Source organism: Sus scrofa, chromosome 4, assembly GCF_000003025.6.
Source record: "Sus scrofa isolate TJ Tabasco breed Duroc chromosome 4, Sscrofa11.1, whole genome shotgun sequence".
Taxonomy (NCBI): domain Eukaryota; kingdom Metazoa; phylum Chordata; class Mammalia; order Artiodactyla; family Suidae; genus Sus; species Sus scrofa.
In genome coordinates this window covers 124,680,919-124,706,766 of record NC_010446.5, presented here as the reverse complement: position 1 = coordinate 124,706,766, position 25,848 = coordinate 124,680,919, and the positions used below count along the sequence as shown (strand labels likewise).

Sequence of the window (25,848 nt, the reverse complement as noted above, 5' to 3'; positions counted from 1 at the left end):
TCTTCTGGAGTGAGACTTGGACATATGAATTTTTAAGTTCCCCAAGTGAGTATAATTTGTGCAGTCAGAATTGACAACCAGTGTCCTTAATTCTAGTGCAGCTCTTTGCGTGCTAGATAAAGATATGCTGAATCGGTTGATTTAGCTCTGTTTGCCGGGATTTGCTTGTTCAGAGAGACTTCTTAGCTCTCCTTCTAAAGTCATCAGTGAATGGTGTTTGAAGATGCCTCTGGGCTGTCACAGAAAGGATGAATTCATCAGAAACAATAGTTAATTGTCAGATTTAATTAGCATGCTTTATTTTGTAATGACAGGTTTCAAAAACTAGTTAAAGAGCACATACAAGTGGGCTTTTGACATCACAAGGTCCACTGTCTTCTTAAAATGAATCAGACATGGGAGCTGGTGTGGTGGTTAGAAGTGTAGACCTGTGGGAGTACTTCTGGGGTTATTTGCCCATCTTTTACTAACTACGTGACCTTCAGAAGGTCCCTTGAACCTCACCTTGGAGTTAACACTTGCTGCAACTTCACAGCAAGGTTGAAGACCGACAAGTTGGTTTCATAGAGAAGAATGGCTTTTTACAAACTTGGAAATCACTGTAGCTGCTTATTTTTGACCCAGTGGTGTCACAAAAGGAGTAACTGGGGCAAAGCACTGGCATTCTTGAAGGGAGACAGATTCATTTGCTCCAACGTCAAAAGCCACCCAACACCCACTTTAAAGTATCCAAATTTTTAACTCAGTTCTGACCTCCTGGCATTTGTTCCCTTGTCAGTAGTAAAGGCACCTGTACTCTTACTTAAAAACAGCACCTAGAGAAGCTTAGGAAAGTGCCACGTGGCGGTTGCCTCTGACGCGGCCCAGCCCGTGTTATTTGTGGGAGGGAAGAGTTCTTCCCCAGGCTGGCTCTTTGGTTCTTTGCCTTGCCCCCAGGGCCATGGTGTTAGTTCAGGGAGGGAGCCTGGGGCCACAGGTTAGACAGGTGTTGAGAGAACCTCTGACCAAGTGCAGTCTTCTGCCCTCTTCCCAGGGAGAGACACGCAAGGTGGGAGCTCCTGTTGTGGTTCAGCGAGTTACAAACCCGACTAGCATCCATGAGGACACGGGTTTGATCCCTGGTCTTGCTCAGTGGGTTAAGGATCCGCCACTGCCGTGAGCTGTGGTGTAGGTCGCAGATATGGCTTGAATCTGGCGCTGCTGTGGTTGTGGCATAGGCCGGCAGTTCAGCTCTGATTTGACCCCTAGTCTGGAAACTTCTATATGCCACATGTGTGGACCTAAAAAGCAAAAAGTAGAAACACCCAAGATGGAAAAAGAATTATGTTAAAAATGAGCCCTGAATATACAGATGAAATCCCTTTAGAAAGTTTATAGATTTTTTTTTTTTTTTAAACTAACTGAAGGAGGCATTTTGCACAGTGCCTTGGGTTGTGTGAGCCCTCAAATTTCTGAAAATAGATAACATTTCGACCCGTTGGGTTACTTACTGGTCACAGCTCTCCTTTCTTTTCAGTTTTGAGTATATGTTTGCACAGACAGAGGTACTCTGGTTTAATCTTTTATCATTTAACACTTGCTCATGTAGAGAAGAAGGGAAAATCCCAACTCTTTTTTTTTTTTTTTTTTTTTTTTTTCTTTTCTTAATTTTTACTAAGGCAAAGCATGGGTCTTAAAGTGCCAGTCGTTACTGCGGGAAGAAGTAGTGCCACTTGCTAGATAAGCAAGATACTCGGCTGGGAAGATGTCCGTTCGTAGCACGGTTCTGCACCTGTGTGACCCGGAGGAATGCCTTCCCCGGTCCGGAGCCTCGCTGCTGCAGGTGGCGGGGACACTGGCTGGACAGGCTGAGGCTAAACCACCCTGCGGGAATGAGGTGGTATAACCCTCACCACCTAAGGCTCTTCTTGCAGGTTCTTCGCTTCTCCAGGCCCTCCCTGTTCATGATGCCGCACCTGAACCAGAGGTCTTTTGGCCTCGTCTGATGCTAAGCCCCCAAAGTGTCAGTGTTACACCATCTGCTCTGTGTTCATTGGTGAGGTAACAGGCACAGCGCCTGTGCGTTTGTAAACATTGAAAGCGTTTCTTTGTAACAGAACTACTCCTCTGACCGTCTCCTTCCCAGCCCTCGCTTTGGAAGGATGGGCCAGCGAGTGGGAAGAAATTTTGTTGAAGCCTGACGTAGCCTTCCAGCCGCCTCTGCACATCAGCACCCGCCTGCGCGGTGCTCGGCACAGGTCACCCCACTGCAGCAGAACTCTGCATGAACCTAGTATTGCTCAGATCCGATAGGTACCGAGGACTGTGGCTTTTCACTTCCTGTCCCTTCCTCCAAGCCCAAACCATAAAGACGCATGCTTTCTGCTGACATTTAGTCACCAGACGTACTCCTCACTGAAGATCAGGCTGACTCTGGGGAGTGCTGTTCGGTGTTGTCCAACAGCGGCCTTCCAGATGGATTCTGCAGCTTCAGCAGCCAGTAGCGAATGCTTCCGAGGCCCTCTGTGTTGTGGCTTCTCAGTGCTGGGGGTCGGGTTAAGGGATGTTTGTGCTCTGTCATTTAAGGCGTGTGTCCCCAGATTGTTCAGGAAAGGGTCATGCAGGCCGTGCGGTGGTTTCCAGGGTTCCGGAGCTGCACGTGTGCCCCCCAGTGGGAATGACTGAGTGAGCAAAACAATAGGGACCGCGATTGGGAAGGCCATTTAAGAAATCCAAGTTCATTCCTGACTGTCTTGCGGAGCCACAGGAGCTGGAAAACCTAGAGACTCGTTGGTAAACCACAACTTTAATTCTTTATATAGCTTTCTCTCTTGATATGAAAAGAAAAAAACAAAACAGTGACTCACAAAATCATAGGTGACTGTCTTTTGAGGCTTAATCAGGAGTTTGTGTAGCTCTAAATCCTTGGATATAAGACTCATTAAAAGGCCACTTGGAGTTAAAAATCTCTCTCGTTGCAGTTGTCAGACTGTGAAACTCCTCTTACTTCCGTGTGTAATATTCCTGTTAACCAGATGTTGTTTGACAGCTCAGGGGTACCGGTCCTAACCCGGCTTGCGGGCCCTCCTTTTGATGCGGAGCATATGTGGAGCAGTCGGCTAAAGAAAGGCCTTATCAATAAGATGCAGTGTGACACTTGGCTTTTTACTTGTGTTGTCGGGCCATTTACCATATGGTAGAGGACTAGTTAGAGAAGGCTGCTTTCTTTTCAGAATTCAGATTTGAATCAGTGGCGTTTTCATCAGAAGTTTCCTGTCTTGTTCGTGATTTATACATTGCAAGTTATGTCTTTTTTTCAAATTGTGTTCTCCAGCATACAGACTTTTTGTGGTAAACCATCCTTTTAGTGTCACCTTTAGAGGTTTTATTCATACCTAAAAGAAGCTGAAGGATGTAAATTGAAACATAAAAACCTTTACTCACTGCCAGTAATATTTTCTGTTGATTATTTTAAAGGTGTTTCCTACCTAAAGCACACTGTTAGATGCCAGCTGTGGTATGGTTCTGTTTTTCTTTTCATTTGAGTAGGGCAGTTATTTGGGCCCAGTTTGTTGTTGGGGGTGCAGAGGGTTGGCAGGGTTCTGAAATTACACTTCAGAGACAACTTCGATGTGAAGAACTTTCCATCATGACGTCTTTCTCTGAAGGTGTATTCGATTTCAAAGTAATGGACTGGAGCAGTATTTATCGTCTGGGCATTTTGCGCTTTAGGAAAATCAGAAGCTAGAAGTAGGGACCTAGAAGAACACCGATCTGAAGAAGGATCAGTGGGGTGCTATTAGGAAAGATTAAAAGGACTTGGAATTCATTAGAACCATTTTCAAGAATATGAAGGAATCGCTTTTAAGAGCTGGCACAGCAACAAGTTCTATGAAGGGGAAAATAAAATTCTGCAAGGGACATTTCAATGACATCTAAGGATCAGTGTCCAGCTTTACATAAAGCTCCTCAACCACTGCAGCGGGCTCCCCATGGGGTGTAGCACCTCCCTCCTTCGGGACCACGGAGTTGGTTTATCAACTGTCTTGTGTAAAGGGACCACATCTCTACATTCAGAAAGGATCCTGAGTTTCTTTTCTTAGATCTTTTACCTCTTAACGGAGTTTTACTCCCTTTTAGTTCTAAAAACAGCCAAGTCCTCATTTGGCTGCTATATTCTGTTACTTTCATTGACCTAAAAAGAATAAGAACACACCGCATCCAAGAACAGTAATAACATCCAGAAATACATAGGAAAAAAAAAAAAAAAAAAGGCTTAAATTAGTTGGATTCGTCCTAAATTGCTCTTCCTTTTGGCCAAGTGAGGCTCATCTCCTTTAGAGTGCAAGGACGTTCCTTTCCCTCCACAGGGAACTTGTGAGGCTAAAGGCTTTTGCTCGTGAGGAAGGCACGAGCAGCGAGGCCCCTACTCCGCAGACTCCTCTACGGGACTGGGGCGAATTACAGTACAAACCAGGCCTGCCCGGGGCCACTCAGCCCTAGTCCCTCTCGGCCAACACGAGTTGCAGGACAGGCAGAAGCGAGAAGGGAAGGCAGGAGCAGGTGGCGGGGCTCGATGTGATGCTTGTCCTGCCTGCTGAATTGAAAGCCGTCGCACCTCGCCGGGCGATGTTCTGAGATAGTCCAGCCGGAGAAGGCCGCTCATTTCGAGCAGGAGGAGGAGTCAAGAAACTTCCCTTCCTCTAAAAATGAAAATTTTTATGAAGAAGAGAAAATATTTCAGTAGGAGCAATAAATGAAGCTGTTTCTTCATTTGGCAGCCAAGTCTTGGTCACGTGCCGTGCGCCAGCCGTGCGGGTCCAGGGAGTGCCGTGAGTACACGGGCCATCCCTTCTTTCAGATGGGAGACGGCAGACAGCCAGACGACCGAAGGACCGCGGAGGAAGAAACAGACACAGCGGGTGGGTAGAGAGCCTGCGGGGAGGATGGGCTTCAGGCAGAGAGGAGACCTTACCCAGAACTGACCTACACGAAGGAGCCCGCCCTGCAGAGATTGAGGGCGGGGGGGGCATCCCCAGCAAAGAGAAGAGCCTGCCCCTCGGCCCAGCTGAGGCAAGTTGGTCGGTTTGGCTGGAGTCGGATACACCAGGCAACGTCCTCTCTCCAGCTGGTAGATTTTATGAGCTGTGGTTGGTTTCTTCAAGCCCCTCCCACACGTGGGCCGTGCAGAATGCAAGAGGCCCTCCCCAGCCCAGCCACTGAGGAGCTGAGTGTCCCAGAGCCAGATGGTGCCTTTGGGTTTCTCATCTCCCATTTGATTTGCCCCCACCCTCAGACTTACAGTATATAAAGCATTGTATTAGTCACTGAGTTACTTTAAATTAAAACTGGTACCTAACAATCTTCTAGTTTTAAGAGGTGGCAGGCGTTCCCGTCATGGCGCAGTGGTTAATGAATCCGACTAGGAACCATGATCCCTGGTTCGATCCCTGGCCTCGCTCAGTGGGTTAAGGATCCGGCGTTGCCATGAGCTGTGGTATAGGTTGCAAGCGCAGCTCAGATCTGGCATTGCTGTGGCTGTGGTGTAGGCTGGCAGCTATAGCCCCAATTAGACCCCTAGCCTGGGAACCTCCATATGCCGTGGGAGCGGCCCTAGAAAAGGCAAAAAGACAAAAAAAAAAAAAAAAAAGTTGGCAAACTTTCTATAAAGGCAAGATTGTAAATATTTTCAGCTTTGCTTGCCCTGTGATCCCAAGTACTCAACTCTGCTGTTGTAGCACAAAAGCAGCTGAGAATACAGAAGTAAATGAGCATGGCTGTTGTTCAGTTTATTTACAAAAATAAGCAGCGAACCAGATTTGGCCTACAGACCATAGTTCGTCCTGGACCTTGTAATACATTGAGAAGTGATGTGATTATCGAACCGCACTAAGGATTATAGAACTGAAGCAGCAGTGTCAGGTCTGTAACCACTCAGCCCACTATGTATGAGGGAACACACCTGTGGGGGTACAAAGCTGGATGAATACAGCGTGATCCCAGCCTGCTACCTCCCTGGTTGGTGAGAAAACGTATATGTACAACTGATAGTATGAAAATAAAAGCCCCCCCAATAAATTTTATTTTCTCCTATGTGTGGTTATTAAGGTGAGAGAACAGCTGAATTAGGTCTCTAGGAAGGGATTGGGGTGGCAGTGATGAGAGTGGCTTGGGGGTGGAGGACAACTTAGGAGGCTGTGACTTACAGTCCCGGCAGGAGGTGATTCATCAGACTTAGAGCAGCGACGGTGAGGATGGAGGCGATGCAGTGGATTCTCAGAGGAGAATCAGCAGGACTTGGCAACTGATTGGACAACGAACATGCACGGTTAAGGGTTAAACCTAAGACTGAGAGTGGAAGGTTTTGGTAAAATGAAAGGTCTGAATCTCAGGTTTGAACATGATGTATTCGAAGTCCCTTTCGGGCCTCCAAGGGGAGAAAAACCCTGGAGAGAGGCTGGAGTCTTACATCCTTGACAGGCAGAGCCGTGCGACGGCTGGTAGTGCAGAGGCGTCAGCAGGAACCCTTGGGTGAGACCTGCCGTTATCAAGGGGCCGGTAAAGAAGAAACACCCGCCAACCCGGGAGGAGGGGGACGGTGACAGCGAGCGAGCGGGAAGCCGAGGAGGAGAACCCTTGGGAAAGGAGGACCGAGGGTTCAGACGCTGTGGTCCCCGGGGAAGAGGGCCTAGAAGAGGCCTTCAGATGCGGCGGTTCAGAGACCACGCTCGACCGTGAACGAACAGTTCCCAAGAGCAAGTCTGTGCACTTGTCCTTGGCTGGTTCTAAGCACAGAGTGCTCGTGCTGCTTAGTGCTGGGTGCGCTCCAGAGCCCTCTTCCAGGGTCACGGTTAACAAAAGCAGATCCTGCAGAGCCCTGGCTCCACACTCCGTGCAGCGCTCTCGGCGTCAGACAGGTCCTCACACCCCGTTCAGCCCATGGTACCTCTCATTAGGGTGGCACGTACCCTAAAAAGAATCCCTGCAGTGTGTCTAGAAGCATCTCTGGCAGTGGCAACAGCCAACTCTTCTCCCCGACCAAAGCCGAAACAGACTGAAGGAAAGCGCCTTGGGTTCACCTGTGCGGGTGAGCACGGAAGCCTCTCGCCGCCGCCGAGGTGCCTTGGAAATGCAGCAGGTGTCAGCAAGCGTGAGTCTGGAAGAGGGCAGTCAGCCTGCGGCGCTTCGGTAATGCAGCATGTTAAAATAGATGAGCCAAGGGATCTGGAAAACATGATATACAGCCCTTATTCAACTTCAAATGTAAATCGCTTTGGCGATAGAAGCAAGTCGTAATTCTTTTGAATGACTCATTCATAAAATGACAAAATTTTCAGGGTTCAGTATCTTTTTTGACATATTACGATGTTATAACTTGTCACAACCATCCTTTATATTTTGTATTTGTGAGCCCGGTTTCTAGGAAAGATAATTTCAAAGGAAAACACAATTTTTACATGACTCTCCAAAAGTAGTCCACTGGATTAGAGGTACACAGGGACTATTAGGGTAGTATTCATTTATATCTTGGCTTATTCCAAAAGGGATTTAAGTCAGAATTTTTTGAAAGCTAATATATACTCCTTAGGATTACGTTCTCTGTTAGGGAGTGAGGGGTGGGGAACAGGTCTCTGCAGTTAAAGATTAAAGGAGAAACACTAGGGAATGAACAAGGTTAAAGGAAATCTCATCACTAGCTTTCCAGGAGTAGCATCACACAACAACGCTTGTGGCTCAAGTGTTAAGAATAGCCAGGAAAGGAGTTCCCGTCGTGGCGCAGTGGTTAACGAATACGACTAGGAACCATGAGGTTGCAGGTTCGGTCCCTGCCCTTGCTCAGTGGGTTAACGATCTGGCGTTGCCGTGAGCTGTGGTGTAGGTTGCAGATGCGGCTCGGATCCCGCGTTGCTGTGGCTCTGGTGTAGGCCGGTGGCTCCAGCTCCGATTCGACCCCTAGCCTGGGAACCTCCATATGCCGCGGGAGCGGCCCAAGAAATAGCAACAATAACAACAACAACAAAAAGACAAAAGACAAAAAAAAAAATTAAAATAAAATAAAAAAAAAAAAAAAAAAAAAGAATAGCCAGGAAAGCCTGGCTCCAGATGCCTGAGGATTCCTATCTGTCTGCTTGCTGACTTGCTGCCGAAATCCCCAGGCCCCAAAGTGAGGTTCCTGCCTCCTAACGATGCCAGGTCATGTGTGATTTCCCTGTTAGCATGTCCTCTGCCTGCCAGCGACTAGCCCATCTGTCAGTAGCCCTCTGGTTCTCAAATGCAAATTTATTTATTTATTTTTTTAATAATTTTTTTTATTTTCCCACTGTACAGCAAGGAGGTCAGGTTATCCTTACATGTATACATTACATTTTTCCCCCACCCTTTCTTCTGTTGCGACATGAGTATCTAGACATAGTTCTCAATGCTTCTCAGCAGGATCTCCTTGTAAATCTATTGTAAGTTGTGTCTGATAAGCCCAAGCTCCCGATCCCTCCCACTCCCTCCCCCTCCCATCAGGCAGCCACAAGTCTCTTCTCCAAGTCCATGATTTTCTTTTCTGAGGAGATGTTCATTTGTGCTGGATATTAGATTCCAGTTATAAGTGATCTCATATGGTATTTGTCTTTGTCTTTCTGGCTCATTTCACTCAGTATGAGAGTCTCTAGTTCCATCCATGTTGCTGCAAATGGCATTATGTCATTCTTTTTTATGGCTGAGTAGTATTCCATTGTGTATATATACACATCTTCCGAATCCAATCATCTGTCAATGGACATTTGGGTTGTTTCCATGTCCTGGCTATTGTGAATAGTGCTGCAATGAAGATGCGGGTGCATGTATCTCTTTTAAGTAGAGTTTTGTCCAGATAGATGCCCAAGAGTGGGATTGTCTAACGCAAATTTAAAACACTTCCTTCTGCGTGTTCAGTGAAGGCACAGTACATTTCATTCAGGCAGGTAAAAATTAAATTTATACAGCCTGCAAAGAATGAAAGCTTGCATATTAGCCCAGAGTGTGGGCTTTTTGAGATAAATTGCCTGGGTTCAAAGCCCTAACCTGCTACTAACTATCTTTGTGACTTTGGGAAAGGCACTTCAATTTTTGTGCCTTTATTTCTTTACCCATAAAATGGGCACAATGCCGTAGTCCTCAGCACATTTGGCAGTTAAAGGAGTAATTCATGCTTAGGACAAGTGTGTAGTAAAACTCCTGGGTAGTACATGGTAAATGTTATTAGAATCATTATTCTTGATTTTTTTTTTCTTGCTTTTTAGGGCCGTACCTGCAGCATATGGAAGTTCCCAGGCTAGGGGTCGAATCTGACCTACAACTGCCGGCCTACACCACAGCCACAGCCAATGCAGGATCCGAGCTGTGTCTGTGACCTGCACCACAGCTCACGCCCATGCTGGATCCTTAACCCACTGAGCGAGGCCTAGGATCCTCATGGATCCTGGTTGGGTTTGTTAACTGATGAGCCATGAAAGGAACTCCCCATTTTTTTTTTTTTTAAACAGTTTATCTCCAGTATCCTACTTGAATTTTGCAATAACAACTTTCAAGGAGCTCAAGTGTTATTAGCCCCATTTTATAGACGGACCCCGAGGCTTTGATGTTCAACTTGCCCCAAATCGTAGCAGGTGGTTGCTCAGAGCCCTGTTTTGAGGGTTCTCAAAACAGGTCCAAGCTCATTAAGAGAAACATTCCTGATTGAGGAGCAGTATTCTTCATGAGCTTTGGAGCATGAAGCGAGGTTGCATTGTTTTCCTTTTTCTTTTTACTCCTAGCTACACTTTCCCATTAACCCTAGTTTTCTTTATGAACAAAACTTTTAGGTGAATTTGAACACATCTTATAATAAAGTTATCACTTAGGGAATAATTTTATGCTTAGAAGTTTGCTTAGAAAAATGTTACTATTCCCAAAATGTTTTCTAATTAGGGTAATTGATAGAACAATTCTCTTACAAACTGTCTCTCTGTAACTTCCCATCTGGGCACACAGAAATCTAGACATCATCATTTATTTCTCATAGGAGGGTTAAACTTTAGAGCATATTAATGGCACTTTGAGAAGTAACCGAGGCTGCCTGCTTTGCCTTCTTGTTTTTAGCCAACGTTACCCCATCCCCAGCATCTTTGCTCTTACGGTGGGGAAGCAGCAACTTCCGATTTTAAATGCTGACATCACCTACATGTAGGAAAAGCCCAGAGCGTTGACTTCTGGGTTCTACGTTCTCTGCAGGAAAATGCCTCGGGGAAAGCTGGCCACAGCTGCCTGTAAGTCACCTGAGCGCCCGGCTTAAGCCTGGCATTGCAGGGCTTGGGCAGGCCTGTTTCCCAGTGTGAACCGCCTTTGGGGAGAAGCCGCAGACAGATGTGTGAGGAGCGGTCCTCCGTCAGCCGGCTGCAAGGAAGTAGAGGAGAGGTGGGAGGAGTCAGTGCTTTGCTGGCAGGAATGCTAGACTGTTGGGGTCGCCTGGTTTCAGGTTTCGTTAAAACACCTTCAGGATACAGAGCCTCTCCCACTCCTCGAAGTCTGGGCACCTATGAGCAATTCTGACAAATCTTTGCTTTTACTTCTGCTTTTTTTTTTGCTTTTTAGGGCCACACCCGTGACATATGGAAGTTCCCAGGCTGGGGGTGGAATCTGACCTATGGCTATGGGCCTACACCACAGCCACAGCCACTTGGGATCCAAGCGGCGTCTGTGACTTCCCCTACAATTCGTGGCTATGCTGGGTCCTTAACCCACTGAGCCAGGTCAGGGATTGAACCCACATCCTCATGGATACTGGTCAGGTTTGTTATCACTGAGCCACAATGAGAACTCTCTGCTTCTGTTTTGAGAGGTAGCTGAGCAAGGGGAAATCTGTCTCAAAGAATAACATTTCTCATTCCACACACGACTGCAGAATTGCTCTCATTTCTTGAGCTTTATTGATTTAAATCAGTTATTTTATTTATATTGGATGTGCCCAGTGGTTATGACCAAGGTTGAATAAGCCTCTGGAGGAGCTTTGTGGAAAGTGTAGACTATTGGGGGAAAAAAGATTTTTTTTTCCAAAAAGCTTTCCAGAATGTACTTACAAAGACTGTGAAGCATGCTTTCTTGGAGATTGAAAAAAACAAACAAAAACCCAGCTTACCAAAGGGAGTGGTCTGCAATCATTTGTGATTAGATAAGACATTGTTCACTTTTTAACAAATCATGCTCACTCAGATTCAGTAAAAATTACTTTCAAGCATCTGTTGTACGTAATCAGTGTCTACAGGTATTTCTTCACTGGAAATGGGGGAGAAGAAAGCGTTGTGTTCCTTGTGAAGTTTGTATCAAGTGCCTTGTGTGAGCCATCTGTTGCGTGTCCAAAAGTCAGACTGTTGCGGTTCATCCAAAGGCTAACCCTGTTGATTGTCTTTTTTTCAGGTGATAGTCAGTAAAAATTCTCTTTTTTAAGACATTTCTCAGCTCTAAGCATCTCTACGCAAACCTCCTTTCCCCGTGTGGAAACGCCCGCTCATGTTCTTTTCTGAGCAGAAGTTTGGTGGTTTTGGCGGCGTAATGAGGAACATGCTTTGGATTACGGCTTTGGGGCGCCTTTCCTTACCCAGCAGTCTGTCTGACGGTTCCGTCTTTTCCTGAGATTGCTCTTCAGCCTCAGTGACGTCTTCGGGCTTTGGTTAAATCGGAGAGCGCGACTTCATTACCCTCGCAGGAGTCCCCTCCACCACGTGCAGGCCCGGGGCCCCTGGCCTCGCGCGGCCCGGCTCTGCAGTGCCCGTGTTCCCTGTTTCAGGCTGACCTCGACGCGCGGCTTCCAGAAACACCCTCGGCCAAAGGCGGCGTTTCCGCAGTTCGAGGCCACCCTGCTGGAAGAGCTGCACTTGAAGAATGAAGACCTGGAAAGCTTGACCCTCCCATTTAGAACCAGCTGTTAACCAAGGGGTGAGCTGAACCGTGTTTTACTTTGGCTGCTTTTTTGTCTTGTTTGGTTTCGTCTGCTGCCTCTCTGGACTTTGTTCTCCCACTGGACATTTAAAGGCACCAGCCCTCCCCGTGTCGCCCCCTCGCTGGTGGAGCTCGGCCTCGGGCATCAGCCGCCCACCCTCGTTGCTTCTGCCCCGTCTTGGTGAGCCACCCCCTGGCGGCTGCCACCGCGGTTAGTGCTGCTTCTTGCAACCCAGGAAACTCCCCACGAGGAGCTTCATGCTCAGATCTTGCCCCCCGCGTGGCCCCTCTGAGAGGTTTCTTCCCGGGAAGCTGCAGCTTACGGCACCCAAACCCCTGCAGCGATCCCCGGAGACATCCTCCTCCTGGCCCCCAGCCGCTGCCCGGGTCGTCTCAGGTGCAGGGAAGCCGGGGAGCCGACCCGGCCAGGTCGCTGCCTCCTCGGCCTGCTTGCGGAGACCCCGGCCTCTGCTGCCGGCCCCCTTTCCCCGGCCCCTCCCGCCTCTTGCCTCGACCAGACTTTTCATCTCTTCCTCTCACTTCTCATCTCACCTAACTCTCCAGTGCTCAGGTAGGAATTGGTTTAACGTTACGGTTGAAGAAATTCATTCTAAACTACAAATGAAACCCTCTTCAGGAGCATTTTCTTCTTTTAACTTTCAATTATTTGTTTATATTTGTCTTTCCCTTTTTAGCCCCACCTGTGATATATGGCAGTACCCCAGCCGGGGACTGAGGCCAAGCCACAGCTGTGATGACCCACGCCACAGCGTTGGCAGTGCCGGATCCTTAACCCAGTGCACTGGGCTGGGGATCGACCCGTGCCTCCACGGCAACCCAAGCCACTGCAGTCCAGTTCTTAACCCACTGCCACAGTGGGAACTCACTGTTTTTTAAATTATAAAACCAGTACAAGCTCTCTGTGGAAAGTAAGCAGTATAGAATATGGCATGCATCGTTTAAAAAAGCAAAATTCCTCCCTCACTTCCGCCTCCAATCTTGTCCCCCTCCCAGAAGTGCACTATTGATCTATATAATTTTATATTATTTGAATTAAAAAAAACTCTTCAAGCAAGTCATTAGCTACATGGAGGATATCTGAGAGAGGTTATTTTGGCAGGCAGGAAAGAACGGCATCGTCCCTCTGTTGAACCTGCTAGAATATAAAGAATTAGCACCGTAACTGCCTCCCAACTTCCACTGAGTGACCTTATCAAACAGACTTGCTGCCCTGAGCACCCCCAAAACAAAGCTTTTACTGAGGCAGTGGGGTCAGGTTGGACCGTGTAGGCACCAGTTCAAAGGCTTTTCTAAGCCTGAAGGCAGCTTGGAGTTTGTTGGGTTTTTGAGCTTTAGATATGGAAGATTGAATTATCATACTCCTCAGTTCATGACACTCCATCTCCTTTGGTTGAAAGGTTGCTTTTCCAGACAGTCTGAGGACAAAAAGTGCCCAACCCGAGGTCCTTCCAGACCTGCTTCAATGAATAAGTACCAGTTGAGAATCATTTTTAATTACATTTAATGCTTATGTATAAACAACATAACGTACTTTTAATGACTTTAAACAATAGAGGTTTTAAGTGGACTTCACAGTTCCTCTGTGACCATTGCTTTTTTTACATTATTTGTGTAAGTAATCAAAAGTCAGTCTTTGCACAGAATTTGTCAGTATTATAAGGGATACTGAATGAATGAAGCCTTATTTGCATAATTTTCCACATGAGAGATGACTGTGAATAGGTAGATGGATTTTTCTGTTTGAATGGTTTGTAAAACATAAGTTCACAAAATTATTTGTGTATGATGTCTCATAGCCTTTTCAAGATTAGATTACTAAGAGCTAGTATATGGTAATTTGCTTTTAGTTGCAAATAACAGAAAAAAAAAATCCAGTTCAAACTAGCTTTTCTTACATATTATCTCTTGCTGCTTAACAAATTAGTGACTTAAAACAAGCATTTTTTAATCTCCGAGTTTCAGTGAGTCACGAATCTGGACACGATGTGCTTTAGGGCCTCTGCCTCAGCATCTCATGAGGCTGCAGCTAAGCTGTGTGCCAGGGCTCCCGTGCCATCAGAAGGCGCAGTGGGAGGAAGAGCCCCTTCCACGCTCCCTCCGGTCACTGTTGGCAGATGTGGTTCCTCGCAGGCTGTGGAACTCAAGCTCGGTTTCTCACTGTCTGTTGCCACTGGGCCTCCCAATTATGTGCCTCATGGTGTGCCTGGCACGTGGCAGGCGAGAGGAAGCCCAAGACAGAAGCCAGAGTCTTTGTAGCGAATCTCAGAAGTGACACCCCATCACATTTTCTGTAGTCTATGACTAGTTAGAAACTAGTCCCTAGGTTCAGCCCACATTCAGGGTGAGCAGGTTGTTAAAGGGATCGGCACCAGGAGGCAGGGGTCACTGGAGCCATTTTAGCAGCTGTCTGCGACAGGTGGCAGAATCACTGAATAGTTCCCAGCTTGATGGCATATACCACCCTGTCCTAGTGAGAGTCTTGAACTTGGCACACAGATGAGGGCACCCCTGAACTAATCTGCATGGCCTCAGAAATGCTATGAGCTAACCAGTCGTTCTAGCAAGAACTGGGGGGAGAAGAGGATTTTCTTATTGACCCAGACCTCGCAGGGCCTCCCCTTCACGCCAGATAGGAGGCCGGGGTTAGTCTGCCCCAACCACTAGTGCTCGATGATGGGGAAATGGAGGGATATTGGGAAGATGACACATTGCTCACAAAGCTAGCAAATATTTCAGGTCTTTTATTCAGACTGTTCTTTCTTGCTTCATAGGTATGACCCGTGATGGTGAAGAGAGCACTTCCGTTCACCTTTGCGGGAACTCTAGCCACAGTAATTGTCTGCCGGTGACTGACTGGTACAGACTGACGTCCCCAGAGAGAGGAGACCCGTTATCCCAACAAGGATAACCAAGTCCTTGCCCTGGCATCCTAGATATAGGACTATTTTTATTTATTTGAAAATGCAAGTCAAAATCTTACATTGAAACTTGAGTATTCAAGAAAATATATTCGAGAAAATATAATGACCTATAAATAAGTCTAGTCTTTGTATCAGTTGGCCAGAAAATTGAGAAAATTTCCCTTTTAGTCTCACAGTTTAACTCTAGATTCTAAAGAACAGTAGAACAGCAAAGAATTAGATCAATAAATACAATTTAAGATTAAGCCTTTTGGAAGTCTAGTCTTTAGTCTTTAAAAGAAGCTGGCTATGCTATAAAGTAGTCCTGAGCAGCATACACTTGAAACTTAAACAATGGTTAAGAAAATGAATTGACAGAATGCACACTGGGAGAAAATACTTTCAAATCATACTTACTAAAGGACTTACTTCCAGACTACATAGAGAATTCTTAAAACTCAAAGGTAGGACAACTTAACTTTTAAGTGGAAAAAAATCTGAAGACGACATTTCAGTACAGATCTCCGAATGGCTTAGCATGTGAAAAGCCACTCATCATCTCTAGTCTTCAGGGAAATGCAAGTTAAAACCAAAATGAGATACAGCATCACAGCCGCCAGGGTGGCTGTAACGAAGACAGAGGATGGTCAGGATGTGGAGAAACCAGAGCACTAACACACTTTAAATAATGGGGTCACTTTGGAAAATGGCTGGTAGTTTCTTTAGAAGTTGAGCAGAATGGAGTTCCCGTCGTGGCGCAGTGGTTAACGAATCCGACTAGGAACATGAGGTTGGGTTCGATCCTGCCTGCTCAGGGTTACGATCCAGCGTTGCGTGAGCTGTGGTGTAGGTTGCAGACGCGGCTCGGATCCCGTGCTGTGGCTCTGGGTAGGCCGGTGTACAGCTCTGCTTGACCCTAGCTGGAACTCCATATGCGCAGGAGCGGCCCAAGAAATAGCAACAACAACAACAAAAAGACGAAAGGCCAAGAAATACAACAAAACAACAAAAAAAAAAAAAAAAAAAAAAAAAAAAAAAAAAAAAAAAAAAAAAAAAAAAAAAAAAAAAAAAAAAAAAAAAAAAAAAAAAAAAAAAAAAAAAAAAAAAAAAAAAAAGTGAGCAGAAGTTTACCATTAACTAGCAGCTCCATTTGGTGTTCCCTCCTAAGAGAAATGAAAACTGTTCGTGAAGACTAGTAGGCACGTGTTCATAACATTATTCACTCCAGTGAAAAAGTAGAAGCAATCTCAGCTGGTAAATGGATAAACAAAAAGCTGAGCAACGGAATACTGATATTTGCTACCACATGGATAAACCTCAGAAACGTCATGCCAAGTAAAAGAAGTCTGACGCACAGACCATATAATGTGTGATTCCATTTACAATGAAATGTCAGAAAAGGAAAATATCTAAAACAGATACCAGGCTGGTGGTTACGTGGGAGGGGGACTGTCTGCCAGTGGCCACAGAGACCTCTTCGGGGTGAGGAAACCGTTCACAACTAAACTGTGATTTTTGCAAAGCTTTGTAAACTTTAAAAATATTTGTGCACATTAAACAGGTGGATGTTTTGTATATAAACTATACTTTAATAAAGCTATTAGAAATAATAGCTGATGTCCATGCTACCCAAAGCAAGCTACAAATGCAGTGAAATCCACATCAAAATTCTAATTGTATTGTTCATTAGAACAGAACAAATAATCTTTTTTTTTTTTTTTTTTGGTTTTTAAGGCCACACCCATGGCGTATGGAGGTTCCCAAGCTAGGGGTCAAATTGGAGCTAGAACTGCTGGCCTACACCACAGCCACAGCCACAGAGGATCCGAGCTGCATCTGCAACCTACACCACAGCTCACAGCAATGCCAGATCCTTAACCCATTAAGCAAGGCCAGGGATCAAACCTGCAACCTCATGGTTCCTAGTTGGATTCATTTGCACTACACCACAAGGGGAACTCCTAGAATAAATAATCCTAAAATTTATATGGAACCACAAAAGACCCCCAATAGCCAAACCAATCTTGAAAAGGAAGAGCAGAGACACTCTACTCACTGGTTTCCAACTATATTACCAAGCTATAGTAATCAAAACAGTATGCTTCTGGCACAAAAACAGATAACATAGATCAGTGGAACAGAGTAGAAAGCTCAGATATACACCCATGCATACGTAATCAATTAATTTATAAAACGGAGCCAAGAATATACAATGAGGAGAGGACTATCTCTTCAGTAAAGGGTGTCAGGGAAAGTGGACCACTGTCTCACACCTTACACGAAAATTAACTCAAAATGAATTAAAGACTTGAACATAAGACCTGAAACCGTAAAATTCCTAGAAGAAAACACAGGCGGTAAGCTCCTTGACATCAATCTTGGCAATGATATTTTGGATATGACAAAAATAAGTGTGATTACATCAAGCTAAAAAGCTTCTGTGCAGAAAAACCATCAACAAAATGAAAAGGCAACCTACTGAATAGGACTGGAAGAATTAATATTTAAAATGTTCATACTACCCAAAGTAACCTAAAATTGTAAAGCAATTCCTATCAAAATACCCATGACATTTTTCGCAGAACTAGAAAAAAATCCTAAAATTCATACAGAACTACAGAAGACCCCAAATAGCCAAAGTAATCTTGAGAAAAAAGGACAAAGCTGGAGCTCCCTAACTTTAGATATACTACAAAGCTACAGTAATCAAAACTGTATGGTACTGGCACACATGTGCACACACACACACACGCAGATCAATGAAACAGCATAAAGAACCTAGAATTAAACCTATGCACCCATGGTCAATTAATCTACAACAAAAGAGACAAGAATATACAATGGAGAAAAAAATCTCTTCTATAAGTGGTGCTGGGAGACCTGGACAGCTACATGTACAAGGGTGAAATTAGAGCATTGTTTCACACCATGTCCAAAATGCAAGACCCGAAACATAAAGCCCCTAGAAGAAATCACAGGCAGACACTCTTTGACATAGATCACAGCAGCATATTTATTTGGATCTGTCTCCTAAGGCAAAGGAAACAAAAAAACAAATGGGACCTAATTAAAAGCTTTATAGCACAGCAAAAGAAACCATCAACAAATGATAAAAATACAACTTACTGAATGGGAGAAAATATTTGCAAATCATCTATCTGATAGTTAATATCTACAACAAAGATCAAAAACGACATCAAGGAGTTCCCGTCGTGGCACAGTGGTTAACGAATCCGACTAGGAACCATGAGGTTGTGGGTTCGATCCCTGGCCTTGCTCAGTGGGTTAAGGATCCGGCGTTACTGCGAGCTGTGGTGTAGGTCGCAGACGCAGCTCAGATCCCGAGTGGCTGCAGCTGTGGCGTAGGCTGGTGACTACAGCTCCGAGTCGACGCCTAGCCTGGGAACCTCCACATGTCTTGGGAGCAGCCCAAGAAAAGACAAAAAAAGACCAAAAAAAAATAAATAAATAAAAATGGGCAGAGAATCTGAAGAGACAGTTTTACAGAGAAGAGATACAGATGGCCAACAGGCACATGCTAATCGTGAGAGAAATACAAATCAAAACCACAAGATACCACCTCACACCTGACTGAATGGCTATCATCAAAAACTCTACAAAAACAAATGCTGGCGAGGATATAGAGAAAAGGGGACCCTAGCACACTGTTGGCGATAATGTAAATTGTTTCCAGGCACCATGGAACACAGTAGGGAGGTTCCTCAAAAAATTAAAACTAGAATTACCATATGATCCAGCAATTCCACTCTTGCATATATATCCAAAGAGAGTGAAAACACTAATTTGAAAAAGTACATGCACCTCAGTGTTCACAGCAGCATTATTTGCAATAGTCAAGATATGGAAGCAACCTAAGTGTCCATCGAATGGATAAAGAAGATGTGGTATACGTACAAAGTGGAATATTACTCAGCCATAAGACAGACCGAAATTCTGCAATTTGCAACAGTATGGGTGCACCTAGAGAGTATTATGCTTAGTGAAATAAATCAGACGAGGACAAATATTGTATGTTAACACTTATATGTGGAATCTAAAAAGTAAAACAAGCAAATGCGTGTAACAAAAGAGAAACAGCCTCACAGATTAAGAGAAGAAACTACTGGTTGCCAGTGGGAAGAGGGGAGGCAGGGGGGGGGCGAGGGAAGGGGAGAGGACGGAGAGGCACAAACTATCGCCATGTACAAAGTCAATAAGCTACAGTGTATACTGCACAGCACAGGGAAATACAGCGTTACTTCACAGTAACTTTAAATGGACTATAATTAATCGATAAAAATACTGAATCACTATGTTATATTTGAATCCCACGTCGCTGTGGCTGTGGTGTAGGCTGGTAGCTGCAACTCCAATTTGACCCCTAGCCCCCGGAACTTCCATATGCCATGGGTGCGGCCCTAAAAAAAAAAAAGCCGAAAAAAAGGAACCAAATGTCATAAAAGGAACCAGAGCATCTTGGGGAACTGGCTAGTTCTAAGGTTGGGGTAGAGGAAATACAAGTTAAGCCTGGAGCATCTTATGGTACCAGAAAGTGAGCAGGTGCTTCAAAACAAAATAGACTGTCAAAGGGACACAGCAACCTACCTGAAACTTCCCAGTGGCCAATCCTAGGACAATTTCAGCAACAAAATAACAATATAATACTGAATTATGACGCAAAATATAAAAGAAAGAAACATACTGATGTAAGTGGCTGAAAAATAAATGAGGTAGAGGACAAATCCTCCTCGTGGAAAAACTGCACGTGAGATTCGCAGAGCCCTCGCCCACTCACTGCCCAGAGGGGCCCCACGGCCTTGTCCTCTTCTCCCGTCACAGCTTAAAAGGCAGCTTGCAAAACAGCCAGAATACCTGATGTCCTGCGGACGAAAGAAGAGGATGTCCTCAAACTCCCTGTACCGGGAACCCACGTCGGTGGCACCACCACTGACTTCCGAGCGGAACCTTTTATCCGTAAAAGGAAACACGACGGCACCTGCATCAAAACTAAAGCGACGGCTCTGCCGGCAGCTCGTGCCACTGCTGCACTGAAGACCTGGCTGGTGTCGCTGTCGCGCTCCAGGGATGCTGGTCGGCAGGCTCTGCTGACGTGCTGCCGCCACTGGAGCCACTCCTGCTGCTCGGGGCCTCGCTCCCGGAACCTTCCCCAGTGAGAACCAGCCAGCCCTGCAGGAGCCTCGGTCGGCTGCTGGTCAGGACCCCCGGCCTCCATCACTCTCCCAGCACAGACTCTGCTCTTGGCCATGTGGTCACTGCGCCCTCCTGCAACCACAAGGGAGCTCACTCGGTAGGTCTGGTGTGGAGGCTGGTCTGGGGAGTCCTGTGCAGTCTGCCATGAACACGCAGAGGAGGCCAGGTCCGATCTTCAGCGCTTCCCAGGTCCTGAAGGGACTGAGAAGGAAAAGCAAGCCGTGCGGAGAAGGCTGTGACCCTGCTCCAGCTCCTGAGTTTACTGCGACTCATCCTGAGGTCACAGGCTGGTCTGAGGGCATGCAGGTGCCCTCTGTGCCTGTCCAGCTGTCCCCACAGCGCACTCAAGACGGGTCTGCAGCTCCCACTGCTCAGGCCACTGAGTGGGTAGGAACAACCGCTGGGCAGTCTTAAGCTGCTCTCCACAGACTCCTTAACAGAAAATAAAGTTGTCAGAAAATAAATATCAGTCTTGAAATAAATAAATGAATGAATAAAGGAGTTCCCGTTGTGGTGCAGCGGAAATGGATCTGACTAGGAACCATGAGGTTTTGGGTTCAATCCCTGGCCTTGCTCCCACAGCTCGTTGCTGTGAGCTATGGTGTAGGTTACAGATGCAGCTCGGATCCCACGTTGCCGTGGCTGTGGTGTAAGCAGCAGCTCCAATTCGACATCTAGCCTGGGAACCTCCATATGCTGCCTGTGTGGCCCTAAAAAGACAAAAGACACACACACACACCTCTAGCCTGGGAACCTCCATATGCTGCCTGTGTGGCCCTAAAAAGACAAAACACACACACACACACCACATACACCTCTAGCCTGGGAACCTCCATATGCTGCCTGTGTGGCCCTAAAAAGAAAACACACACACGCACACACACACACACAAAAAGAAGAGTTCCTGTTGTGGCGCAGTGGTTAACGAATCCGACTAAGAACCTTGAGGTTGCGGGTTCGGTCCCTGCCCTTGCTCAGTGGGTTAAGGATCCGGCGTTGCCGTGAGCTGTGGTGTAGGTTGCAGACGCGGCTCGGATCCCACATTGCTGTGGCTCTGGTGTAGGCCTGTGACTGCAGCTCCAATTCGACCCCTAGCCCGGGAACGTCTATATGCTGTGGGAGCGGTCCAAGAAATGGCCAAAAAAAAGAAAAGTGATTAAACAAACAAAAAACACCAGAACCTCAAAAAAAAAAAGAAAAGAATAAAACTATATGTAGAACTATCCCTTCCAGGAGGCGGGGCTTCTTCACACTTGAAGGGCAGGTGAAACTCGGTGACTTGCTCCCAAAGAAGAGAACAGGAAGAGGAAAAACACCTTCCCCGAGTGATGCGGGTTCACGTCCCGCGTGGCGTCACGTGCATATTGTGTCCCCTGATGGGTATGAAGAGGAGGGCATTGCTGTCAGCTGTGGTGTAGATCACAGACGAGGCTCGGATCCCACATTGCTGTGGTGTAGGCCGGCAACTACAGCTCCGATTCGGCCCCTAGCCTGGGAACCTCCATGTGCTGCACGTGCGGCCTTAAAAAAAGCAAAATAAATAAATAAATAAAATCAAAGGGAGTCCCCACTGTGGCATAGTGGGTTAATGATGGCTTGTGTCTGTGGAGGCACCAGTTCCATCCCAGGCCCCGCATTGCTGCAGCTGAAGCACAGGTCACAGCTCTAGCTGAGATTCGATGCCTAGCCCGGAACTTCCATATGCCATGGGTTCAGCTGAGAAAGGAGGGAGGGAGGCAGGGAAAAGGGAAGGAAGGGAGGGGAGAGAGAGAGAAAGAAAAGCAAGAGGACATTAATGAAAAAAACTGGTGAAATCCAAATAAAATCTAAAATGTAATTAATAGCAATAAACCATGCAGTTCCTTAGTTTCAGCAAGTGTCATCACAGAAATGCAAGACGTAAATGATGGGAAAAGTGGGTGAGTGATACACACACGAACTCTGTACTCTGCCACTTTCTGTAAATCTCAAATTATTTCAACATAAAAAATTTCGTTTTTAAAGTACTAGCTGAACATAAGAAAGGACACACAGACCAGTCGCTGTCCTCAGAGGACCGTGCATCCTGGTTTGCCTGGGAGAGTCTCCAGTTTCTAACTGTCAACTCGGCGGCAGCATCAAGTACAAGCACCTCCTCTTACTTCCTCAAGCGCTCTGATTTAGACATTAAATTGTATGGTCACCCCAGCGAAAGGCACAGGCCACTCGGGAGTGGTCGGAGATGGGAAGCGACGGTGGCCTGGAGGGCTAGCTGGGGAGCGAGGAAGCCGAGCCAGAAGCCGGAGGGACAGGAAAGGGGGAGTCTGGCCCAGGCCTGGGCAGCTTCAAGAAGAAGGGCCCAGAGGAGGTAAGACCCAGGGTGTGTTCCTTTCAAGACACAGATGTGGGATTTGGAGAAAACTAAGGAAAGCAGCAGACACGATGAAAAAGATGGGGTCAGCCAGGTTTAGAACAGGACACGAACTTTATTGGGGCAGTCATGTATTTCCAACACACAGGAGGGAGAGTGGCTACACTGCCCTTCAACCCTCCAAATGAAAAACCTACCAAATCAGTTTTATTGAGAGAGATCCCCCCCATTTATCCATTCTTTCCCTAACTTGTCCTACACTTGCTCTGCGCCCTGAATACACACTGAGCTCCCGCTCACCCACACTAACTCTCAAAGGGACTGTGAGATTCCTCTCAACAGCAGTATTTCCACTTGCCAAGCTCTCAACCTAAACAAGCCTGAAGCAGCTGCTTCCCTGGGCCTTGGGCATCTGACCCCATCTCTGGTTCGGTCATGTGCTCTGCTGACTCAGAGCCCAGACGCCTCCTCTCCAGGACGCCCCGCCCTGCCCCCCACGTGTTGCCCTCAGTAAAGCATGACCCCCAGGTTTTCTTAGGAACTCCGAAGCTCAATGGGAAGAAGCATTTTCTGAAAACCCTGTTGCTCTTTCAGGGAAGATCTGAATCCTCAACAGCTTTTACTATGAAAAGTAAACAGTGTGATTCAGTTTCACTTTCTATTTAAATACTTCAGGAACTAGTTCATACGCTGTTATACTCAGAGAATGGAGACTTAAAAAAAAATCTTGCCCTTTGAATAATTCCATCACCTTGAGATTTTCAAACCCTTGAAAACCCCAGCAGATTTACTATACTTAGTGGAGTCTCTGTAACGTATCACGCAGTGTCTTGTGCTTATGGTCCTGTCCAGAGACTAGGTAATCTGCCTGCTCATTTAAACATTTCCCGAGAGGCAAGGAAAGGGCTACAGTGTGAAGTCTGAATGGCTAATAGCCTCACGTCAGAGGCCCTGGTAGGAAAAGAGGAGGAAGGAGGGCCAGGTCACCTCTGCTGGGCTGAGGGGGCGTGGGGAGCAGGGGTGACTCACCTGAAATGGGTCTAGAAAGGCCTGAGCGAGTTGGGCCCGGCTCCCGGGCTGGCAGCACGTCCAGGCTCTCCTCCCGCTGCAGCTCCGCCTGGAGCTGAGAAGCACGGGGCGGTGACTGCATAGCCAGGTGCCCAGCGCGACTACTGGTAAAATACCCTGATGAATGAAATTGGTTCTTCTGCAACAAGGCTCCTATTCTTTGGGTTGTGTGTCCTTTTCCAGATTAAACTAGCAAAATGTGGACTTTTGTAAAATCTCAGCCACCTAGCTCTCTGCTGTCTAAATTTTCAAGCCTTCAGGTCCCTGTCGGTCAGCAAAAATCCTTGCATTTTGGAAAACCAATTACCAATGAAGGAGCCAGGAGGTGGAACTGGATCACAGTGCTTTTAGCCCAAGGCAGCAGAGCCGAGCCCTTCCCTCTCAAAGAGCGGGCGTCGCCTCCCACGGAGAGGAGCCGGCCGCTCCACGGTGCTGCTCTCCAGTCGGCTTCCCAGCACCTCTGCAGTCATAACCAAAGCAAAGGAGAATACTGTACGACTTCAGCAAAAGCCAGCCCCTGTGCAACATCTTCAGGAAATTCTGCACTCCCTGGGGCTTGCAAAACTCCCTGTGTCTTGCAGACCAGAGGCAAGATCTCAGTCACCTCGCTCTAGTTTGCATAATTAAAGGAAGTGGAAGGTGGTTATTTTCTGGGTGACCCCTGACCCAACCAAGCTCACAGGACCTATAACAGAAATAAGACAGTGATAAAATGAGGTGTTGTAGCCGTGACCGCTTTTATGATTTAAAAGAACAAGAAAAACCAGGTCCCTGGATGCCCACCTGACCCCCGACGTACTAGGCTCTTAGAGCCAAGGCCGTGTCCACCGTACTGTTATTTTTTGAGTGCCATACAGCAGTATAATTTCGTAATTCATAAATTTCATAAATCGTAATTCATACGGCATTTCAGAGAAACACCGCACTAATATCTTCTGTAATTCCTTGACCTCCATTTTTTTTACATAGAAAGCAAGGCCAACGGTCTGTTGACTCCCTCTCACATCCTCACTTTCTTTCCTGTCTTTCTCCCATTGTCCTATCAATATATTAGCCATCTTTGGAGAAAAAAATCAAAACACCAATTTTAAAGCCACATTCAGTATGGCTACGCGGCGGGGGAGAAGGGTGCACCTTCCAGGCCAGCAGCCCTACCTCCTGTCCACACTGGGCAGCCAGGTGGATGGCCTTTGTACAAAGAGTCTTACACCCAAGGGAAAGAGACTGAAAATCCCTCGGGCTGGTCTAAATCCCTTCCTATGAGGAAGGCACAAACTAAGACCCAGAGCCTTGCCCTGACACAAGCTGAAGCCACTTTCAGCAGAGCCATTGCTAGAAACTAGGTCTCAAACTCCTAGTCTAGGGCAACCAAAAAGTCCAAGGAGCTTTGAAGAGAGAGGGGCGCTCAAAACAGAACTCTTTCAATCAAAACCCACCTGGCCCGGGCCGCCGCCCGTCTGGGTGAGCTAAACTGAGATGCCTCCACCTCCGCCCCCACTTCCGCTGCAGAGCAAGGGTCACTGCCACGCGGAGAGCCCAACTGGTGGACGGGGTTGGGGTGTGAGTCACAACAATTTGGTTTTAAGGCTCAGAAATTTTTGTTTGAAGCTGGTCAGAGGGTGAAAGATCATGGGGCCAGGGAGCAGCCCCTGGCTTTTTTTTTTGAGAGTTTGGGAAGAGCTCAGCTGCACGGGGAGTTTCTCGGGGAAAGCCTCTAGGACAGAGAAGGACTATTTACTAAGCGGGCGAGGAAGCTGTTACTGAAGACCTTTCTAACCCACCCCGGTCAGGTTCAAGTCAGTAAAACCAGCAAACACGCCCATCACTACTTTGTGCTCTCTGTGATTAAAACCTTGAGGTTTCTGTGGAAAGTAACACACCAAGAAAGCCGGCTTGCTCGCTCACGATGGCAAGAGAAGCAGAGATCTGCAAAAGGAGGGTTCTGGGCCTTTTGGGGGGTGGGGGGACGTTCGCATTAGTATGAGGATCTATAAAAGCTTCCCGGTTAATTTATTTTCTAGGAATGTATGGAATTTACTGGCTGGATAAACGCAGTCACACTCCGTCCTCAACTTGCTCAGCTGCAGGCCCGGGGAAGGGGGGTAGGCCTGACAAAGCGGTGTGGAGCTTTGAGTCCCCCCTGAAGCTGTCTCCTCCCTCCTACACTCCCGGGGCGCATCCTGCACCCGCCCGCGGCTTCAGAACCACGCACACTCATTCATCCAGTCAGAGAATGGAGATTTACCGGGCGCCCACCACGGGCCAGGCCTTCCCTGCAGGACCACTCACGAGTGTCTTCCCCGAAGCCCCGTGCAGTTTCTCCACGAGGCTCGGAGGGCTGCACTCTGCACACACCCTCGTTTCCCACAGACG

At 46.8% G+C, this 25,848-nt stretch overlaps 1 protein-coding gene and 1 long non-coding RNA gene across 2 annotated transcripts in view; one reads left to right on the top strand and one right to left on the bottom strand.

The window, feature by feature from the left end:
* The window catches only part of RPAP2 (RNA polymerase II associated protein 2), an 82,260-nt gene extending 67,148 nt beyond the window's left edge, over positions 1–15,112 (top strand). Inside the window, exons 12-13 of the mRNA XM_003125906.4 lie at positions 11,774–11,922; positions 14,718–15,112. Of these exons, the coding sequence (XP_003125954.2) occupies positions 11,774–11,915 (142 nt within the window). The 3' untranslated portion in view covers positions 11,916–11,922; positions 14,718–15,112. The remainder of the gene's footprint in view (positions 1–11,773; positions 11,923–14,717) is intronic.
* Positions 6,569–25,848, bottom strand: part of LOC110260382 — a 43,343-nt gene continuing 24,063 nt past the window's right edge. Inside the window, exon 3 of the long non-coding RNA XR_002343616.1 lies at positions 6,569–7,203. This is a non-coding gene — a long non-coding RNA (uncharacterized LOC110260382). The remainder of the gene's footprint in view (positions 7,204–25,848) is intronic.